This window comes from Delphinapterus leucas, chromosome 1 (genome assembly GCF_059928025.1).
Source record: "Delphinapterus leucas isolate spDelLeu-1000000601 "Yukka" chromosome 1, BTC_Dleu_Yukka2, whole genome shotgun sequence".
NCBI lineage: Eukaryota > Metazoa > Chordata > Mammalia > Artiodactyla > Monodontidae > Delphinapterus > Delphinapterus leucas.
This window is the reverse complement of record NC_143129.1, coordinates 40566542-40574512: the sequence shown is the minus strand read 5'-3', so window position 1 is coordinate 40574512 and position 7971 is coordinate 40566542. Positions and strand designations below refer to the sequence as shown.

The following is a 7971-nucleotide window of genomic DNA, read 5'->3' as shown; positions in this document are numbered from 1 at the left end:
AAGTGGCTAAGCGGCATCTGCGATCCCTCTGGAGCCGCCCACCCACCCTGTCCATCCTGTTGAGGAGAGCTGGCGCCGGCTCTCCGGAGCTGGGCACCGACCATCAGAAAGGACGCCGGTCACAGCTCTGGTACAGGAACTGGGCCCCCGGTACTCAACGTTGCCTTTTGAAGTGGTGGGGAGGTCCGGAGGGTCCCGAGGAGGGGCTGGGTGATGGCAGGGCACATGTGGTGGGGTGGGCACAGTGACTTTCAGCTAACTCACTGGGACCTACTTGTCACCTCTCAGCCATGCCTGTAGGTGACCGGAGGCTGAGGGTGCTGTTCCCAGTTCCCGGGAACCCAGCACACAGTAAGGTGGCGCCTCCTGTACCCGCCCACAGCCACCTGGGAGGCAGACGGTATCGTGCAAGCACTGCACTGCTCGGGTAGGCAGACTTGGGTTTGAACTCTGACACTCTCCCTTGCTCTATGTGGCCCAGCAAGCTACCTTGCCCAGAGTTTCAGGTGCCTCACGGTGAGTGCGAGGACAGCCCCCACCTCAGGGCACCGCCCCCGAGAAGAGGCTCCTCCTCCCCTCCTGCGCCCCTCAGCTGCAGCCTCCTCCTACTGCCTGTATGTGTGTGTGTGTGTGTGTGTGTGTGTGTGTGTGTGTGTGTGTGCGGGGGGGGTCCTTCCCTCCTCCGCCCATAGCACCCTCCTCTCGGGGGCTGCCTTCTCCTATTCGTCTCTCTGAGCCTTTAAAAACAGAGGTCAGTGGCTTCGCCATTCAGAACGAGATCCAGAGTCCCTTCCATGCCCCACAGCACCCCACGTGAGTGCTTCTCAACCCTGGCTGCGCGTTGGGGTCACCTGCGGAGCTTTTAAGAAACTACTGATGCCTAGCCTCACCGCTGGAAAATCCGTGTGAATCACTGGAGCTGGAGCCGGGCGTCCGTACTTCTTAAATGCTCCCTGGTGGATCTAACGCGCAGGACCACTGCTCCACTCCACGTGAGCCAGCCTTCCTGTCACCCCGCCCAGGTGCTGTGCTCCAACCTGGCTGCCTCCTTGTTCATCCTCAAACACCCTCCTTTCAGGACCTCTGCTGGAATACTCTGTCCTTGGGGGTCCACATGGCTCCCCCCTTACAAGTCACTGCTCCCCAATCTTATCAGTGAGGCCTCTGACCATACCGTGTGCCAGGCCCCCACCCTGTGCCCTCACATCTCCCCTGACTCTGCTTGCTTCTGTGTCATCACATTTGACCCCTGACGTGTCACATTTATTTGCGTGATGCTTCCTCCTTCACTAGAATGCAAGCTCTGTGAGAGCAGGGACATGGAGGTCTTGCCTCATCCTCAGTGCCCAGCACAGTGCCTGGCACACAGTGGGTGCTTGATAAAAATCTGCTGAGAGAAAGGCCGTCAACGCCAGGAGGTCTGAGCTCCCACTGCCGGAAAGCAAGGGTGGAGAGTCTTGCACCTCGGTGTCCTGGCACCCAGCACAGGGCCAGGCTGTGACCAATTCACGGGGCTGATGATTTGCTCTGGAGACAGGGGCTCAAGGGGTGCTGTGGAGTGTCAAGACTGGAAGCAGGGGTCTAAGCAAAGATGAAGGTGGAAAGGTGGTCCAAAAGGAGCTGAGCTGCTTTGAGGAGGAAGGAAAGGTGGTCTGGCAAGTGTCCCACACCGGGCTGGCCCACGTAGCCTAGCAGGGCAAAGAGAGCAGTGGCCTGTGGGGCATCAGCCCTGACCACTGGGCCCAGATCAGAGGGACAGGGTGACTGAGAGCCCACAGGAAGGGTGGGGCAGGGGAGAGCCAGCCCCAGGTCCCACCAGGGTGGGAGAGGACTGGGGCAGAGCCCAGCATGAGAGCTGCTGTCACCCTCAAATAGGACCTTTTGTCCAGCAGCTGCAGGGCTGCTGCAAAGCACAAACGACCCCGCTGAGTGGGCCCAGTCGGGGGCCCCAGGCACTCCTGACCCATCCCAGGAGCCCATGGCAAAAGTGAGGTCAGAGGGGGAAATGACTGGCTGGCAGGTTTGGCCCGGGACTCCAGCGTATGGGGCAGGCCGCTGTTTGTGAGAGCCAGCCATAAGGAATGTGGGAATGAAGCTGGGGGTACCCAGGAAACAGAGGGCTCCAGGACACGTGCCCTGTGTGGCGGCAGTCTGGCCACCGGAGAGCCCGACGGCAACCCTCGAAGCCCTTCTGCCCCAGCAGCTCATAACCGGTTACTCCGCCCCTCCAGCTTCCTTCTCCAGAAACATCATTTTTCTTTGAGCACTAACTACATACAAGGGCTGGTAGGAGCCTGTCCAGCTGAACATCCCCAAGCTTTCTAGGGCAGAAGCTCAGAGTGCCTTAATGTCTCCACAGAGACCTCCAAAGTCCCCCCACCCAAGTGAGCCTCCCTGGGGGAGTGGGCTCTTAAAGGGGCAGAAGCCTCTGTAAACTGGTGGGTACTGCTCTCTATGATACAACGGTGGCCTCTGGTGTCAAGCGGCACGCCAGCAAAGCAGTGTCTGCTCTGGGGCCTTCCCTGCTGTGTGTTTGTTTCTCTGGCTCCTGGGGCTCTGCCTGGTCTACACCTCCCCTCCTCACTCCTTCTCCTCTTTGAAGACCACGGGCTGGAGTGGCAGACAGACCTGGGATTCTAATTTGCTACATGACCCAAGGCAAGTCCTCTAACCCCTGAGAAACTTACTGTCCTCACCTGCAAAGTGGGGAGAAAGGGGCTTGTTGTGAGGATTCAATGAGAGGCATAGTGCCTGGCACACAGTAGGGAGCTTAGCAAACCTTAGGTCTTCGCTAGCTTCCTCCCACATTCAACTAAAAGGCCGGACTCAGATGCCCACCAATGTGTCTCCTGGCCCCTGCCCTTACTGTCCTCCAGTTTAGCGACTGGCTGCCTTTAAGAGGTGAGGAGGTCTAGGCTGGCAGAATCCATGCTGAGAATCACTCTTTACTTCCATGATCTTGGGGGACATCACCCAACCTCTCAGCATGAGCCTCCTCAACTGTGCCAGCAAACTGGAAAGTTCTTATGGCCAGACATAAGGCCACTGGTCAGGTAAGGCCAGGAGGTTTGGGGCCTGACATCCTCAGGGTGGTCTTGGGGAGAACAAACCTGGACACTGAAATGGAAAATGCAGCAGGATGCTGAGAGCTCTGGGAGATGTGTGTGAAAGGAGGAATGGACAGACCCAAGGTAAGAGGCCATCCGGGCAGCGGGAAGGGGAGTCGGGTCTGTGCAATTACTGCTGGGCCAGAATTATAGGGAGGTTTGTATCCTAGTTCTGCTGCCCTGGCCTTGACCATCCCCCATGTCAACCCTCTCTTGAACTTTCCTCCTTGCCCCCCCCAATAAGTCAGAGAGCCACTTGGTTGGGGGAGCACAAGGGTCAGCGACAGTAGCCAGAACCCCAGACCCTTCCCCAGGACTCCTGGCTGGCCCCACCCCTCAGGCACCAACTTGGGCCACGGCTGGGACCCCGAGCACAGAGTCCCAGGCCTCTTCTGCTCCCACCCCAGGTCACCCAGAGCTGACTTCCAGCTCTGAATGCAGCAGCATCTGGAATACAGCAGGGAGGGTGCAGGGCACCATGCCCATAGCCCAGGGTGGGTTCAGGGACACATACAAACCAAACTCTCTCTCCACTTTACGTACACATACAAGCAAGCCCCACTTGCACTCAGAAGGCCCGCAGGGGGCCTTCTGTCCTCCATCTTTGGCATCAATCTGTCAAAACCAGCTTTTCAGCATGAGACTGCTCACTCCTTTCTGTACAACATGAATTAAATATATTATCTGTCTTTGCGCTGAGTCACGGGACTTTCACAGTACGGTGGGGGAGGAGGGGAGGGACTTGTGGGGAAGCCAAGACCCTCCAGGGCTGCTCCTCAGCCTGAGGGGGGTGCGCAGGGGACCTGGCCTCGCCATCCAAGATTCAGCCGAGTGTTGAGGAGACTTTGGGAATAGGACAGGTGTGCTCCATAGGGGTGGGGGGCGGGGCCTTCTCGCAGGCCCTAACACTCCCAGTCCCCTGGGGCCTGGGGCTCAGGGCTCGGGATCAAAGTCTATCCCGTCCTGTCCCACCTTCCTGTACCTCAGACTGCGGTGCTGATCCTTTCTCTGGTGACCGCCCTCTGGGGAGGCCAGGGGCATGGGGAGGCTGGTGCCCAGATAGGGTGGAGCAAGGACAGAGCCACGGGGGCCGGGAAGGAGGGGACGAGGGAGGCTGTGCCAGCCCCAGGGAGCTGGCAGCAGCGTGAGGGTGACTCTGCATATCTGGGTACCGTCCTTGGGACCCTGGCCCAGGGCTGGCTTACCAGCGCTCAGGAATGATAAGCAGGAACCACTCTCGGGAAAGGGTGGAGAGGTAGCAGCTTGGGTCAGAGCTCCAAGGGCAGTGCGTGCTCTACCACCTGCCAATTTAAGGCAATCCCATTCGGACTGGGGAGACGGGCGGGCCCGGCTGAGCTGGCAGGAGTGCAGCTGGCGGGACCAGGCCACCACTGGACTCAACTGGGCGTCCAGCAGCATACGGGGCCTCTGGCGAGGAGTGGGGAATGGGAACAAGTGGGGGATGATGAGAAGAGGGGGTGGGGCTACAACTCCCTCTGTTGCTCTGGGGACACCCGCCCCTCAGGTGAGGGTGGGCTTTGGCACACACGTTGGCACCCAGGATTCCAGAGTCCCAGACAAGGTGCCACGTTGCTTCCTGCTCTCAGCGGGGGAAAAAGGGGAAAGACGTGTGGGCTCCAAGGGGCCTGAAAGGGACTCGACCAAACTGGTGAGGCAGGCAGGTACCCCGGGTGGGGAGGCATGGTGGTGCCCATGTTCAAGGCATAGCGCTCTGCCCGGCCTCTAGATTCTTCTGTCCATGTGGGTTCCATGCTGGTGTCTGAGCACTTTAGGGTGGGAAAGTGTCTGAGATCGCTCCCTGTCCCCTCACCTCCTCCCAGGGAAGCAGCTCATGCCCAGCCCCAGGGAAGGTGACGGAGGGGTTGGTGTCCAGGCCAAGGCCACTGGGGAGGCATGTGGGAAGAAGGGAGAGGAAACAGCCGTGGCCAGCAGGGCTGCCGAGAGGTCTTCTGGACCGGCCGTTAGCCCTGACTCCTCAGTCCTCCGAGGCCACACGGGCCCCATCCTGCCGCAGTTGTGCTCAGTGTGACCTCTCGTCCCTTGGGCCACAGCAGGGTGGGCACAGCTCAGAAGATGCTCTGCCGCCGGCTCTTCCCTCGCCCTGGAGAATGGAAGGAAAGATGTGGGACTGCAGGGAGAAGCTGGGCCGAAGGTCACCTGAGATCAGGAGGGACGGGCGTCCTCCAGAGCTACTCTGATAGAGCCAGCAAGAGCATGTGCTTGGGAGCTGGTCAGCCCTGGGTTCAAATCCCATCTCTGCTACTTACTAGCTATGTGAAATTGCACCTTAGCCTCCCAGAGCCTCAGTCTCATTGCCTGTGAAATGGGGAGCATTAACTAATAGTACCAATTTCAAGGGGTACTTTAGGATTAAATGAGATACTCCACAGAAAGCACTTATCATGTCTGAGGCCATCAGCTAGTCTAGAAACAAAGTATAGTTCTCCCAGGATGGAGGCCAGAGAGCTCAGAATTTGCAGAGAGAATGAATCAGGAAAAGCGTGCACCTTCCTCAGGGCTACTGTCAGAGGCAGCGTTCTGTCTAGGGTGGGGGTTGAGGAGGGAAACGCAGGAGGAGGAAGCCTGGCAAGGAGATAGGGAAACCAGTCCCTTCCCTGCTCCCCACGGGCCCCCGGAAGACAGGCCAATGTCAGGGAGGCCACGCTGATTCCCACGGCAGGAGGGGCTGCCCTATCTCTGTTCCTCAAGAGGGTGGAGCCGCCTGCCCTGGCCTCCTCTAATAAGAGGAGGAGGTGGGGGAGGCATGAGCCCCTACCTGGCTGCTGAAAGGCCAGGCCCCGGTAGCCTGGGTCCTTCTGGAGCTGGATCTCCTTCAGGGAGAAGATGGAAGCAGCTGGGGTGAGAGAGGGAAAAGGCCGGGAGAGAGCTGAGTGGAGCTGGCCCTGCTCCTGCAGCCTGAGGCCCCCACACCCATCGAGCACCCCCTTAGTTAGGACTGGCCCAGGAGTACCTAACTGGGCCTTTCGGGCAGCACCTTGGATCCACAGGGTTTCCTCCCCTCGTTGCAAACGAAAACCCAAAGAGGGGCAGCCAGGCTGCTCAGCTAGACCCAGGGCCTCTGGCCTCTTCGTTCCGGCTCCTCCACTCACACCAGCTGCTCCCTTTCTCTGGTTCTGGGGTGGCCCTGCCCCCTTCCCCCAACCTCCCCTACACACTCACTGTCGTCGAGCTGGTGCACACGCTCCCCCAGAGACCGGAAGTAGGGGTGCCTCAGGGCCGCCTCTGCTGACACGCGACTCTTGGATTCGTACTGAAAAGCAGAGGGTGGGGGACTGCAGGGACCCCTCTGGGCAATGCTATTCCCATGCTAAGTTATATGACGAAGAAGGGAAGGGCCAGAGTCTAACCTGAGAAGCCCCTGGGGTCAGCTGCCCGCTCAAGCCAAGGCAGTCTCAGAACTCAGGGTCTCAGATCTCCAGCCACCAGGAGAAAACCAGAAGGGGGGCTTTCAGAGAATGACCTCCTCTTGGGATGGAAATACAGATGCTGAAGCATCTAAGATCACAACTTTAACAGTAATATTAACATGTAGTGCTAACAACTACCCTTTATCGTGTGCTTATTCAAGACAGGCACCATTCTAAGTGTATTCCATAACCTCAATTTATCCTCAAGACCATCTTACAAAATGTGAATGATTCATTCTACTTTGCAGTTGAGGAAACTGAGGCACAGAAGAGCTCTGTAACTTGCCCACAGCTACACAGCTAGGGTCTGGGTTGGGGTTTGAGTTGGGAGTGCACCCACTCTGAAGTCTGTGGAAGCCAGCACTCCCCTCGGGCCCAGTGGGTGGAGGGTACGTGGGGAACGCCAGCACGCAGGTGGGACGGAGGGCTGGGCTGGGATCTTGGGGCTTCAGCTCTCTGACTGCCTGGCCCTGGTCGGCGTGGGAGCACACTCACCAGGAGGAGGCCGGTCAGGAGGTTGATGCCATCAGTGTCCAACCTGCGGGAGGAAGGAGCTGGCACAAGTCTGGTCTATGGGGGCGGGGTGGGACGGGTGGGGCTCACAGCCACCTCCGGGAGGGACAGCCAGGCCCACAGGCAGAGAGGGGGAGTGGGGAGGAAGGGCTACCTGGGAGCATGACTGATGAGAGGCTGGGGCAGGTACTGGGGGAAGTTGTACGCTCGGAACTCGGACAGGGCCATCACACCAGGCCACGCCTCTTCCGTGGGGGTCCCTGGGGAGATGAGAAGGGGTGGCGAGGGGTGAGAGGCCAGGGCCGAGGGCGACTTGGAGGGGTGCAAGGTAGGAGGTGGGGTCATAGAATGACTGAGTCCAACCCGCCCCCGGCCCTGTAGAGATCCGGTGGGAGCTGCTCTTCCCAGTCCGGATATGCGCCCGGGCTGGACAGAGTTCCGGCGCCCCCTAGTGGTGAGAGGGAGGAGCGGCAGGACACTGACCGAGGAGTCGGAAGATGAGGTGCAGCTCCTCCTTGACCGTGGAGCCGGGGAAGAGGGGCCTCCCTGTGGCCATCTCGTAATGGATGCAGCCCACGCCCCTGCAGGGAGCAATGGGCATGGGCGGCGTTAGGCTGGACCTCCTTGCACCCGCGCTTCCTAGCGCTGCTCCACCACGATGCCCTGCCACGGTGACTCAAATGGGTCATGGCACCGGGGTGGGTGGCCCAGAGCTGCAGAGGCTCCTAGCACAGCACAGCCACCCACTACAGCCTCCCTCTGGGGGCTTCTCAGGGCTCTAGGACGCTTTGATCTCTCTCCTTTCACTCTGTAGGATTTGGGTCTGCATAGCCAGCACCCATGAGGCAGCTCTTCAAGCAGTGTTGTCTCAAACTTCCCGTCATGTGCCCCTCTGGACGAGA

The 7971-nt window shown here is 59.4% G+C and overlaps 1 protein-coding gene across 3 annotated transcripts in view; it reads right to left on the bottom strand.

Annotated features, from left to right (window-relative positions):
* Window positions 1–643: 643 nt before the first annotated feature.
* Window positions 644–7971, bottom strand: part of CDK18 (cyclin dependent kinase 18) — a 28907-nt gene continuing 21579 nt past the window's right edge. For 2 of the 3 annotated variants that reach the window (XM_022593644.3, XM_022593643.3), the window contains exons 11-16: window positions 7553–7650; window positions 7224–7329; window positions 7052–7094; window positions 6309–6399; window positions 5905–5982; window positions 5082–5229 (exon numbers count right to left, since the gene is read on the bottom strand). In XM_022593644.3, the coding sequence (XP_022449352.1) occupies window positions 5195–5229; window positions 5905–5982; window positions 6309–6399; window positions 7052–7094; window positions 7224–7329; window positions 7553–7650 (451 nt within the window). In that variant the 3' untranslated portion in view covers window positions 5082–5194. Of the gene's footprint in view, window positions 5230–5904; window positions 5983–6308; window positions 6400–7051; window positions 7095–7223; window positions 7330–7552; window positions 7651–7971 lie in introns of all 3 variants that reach the window. The other variant, XM_022593638.2, reaches the window with a different exon arrangement.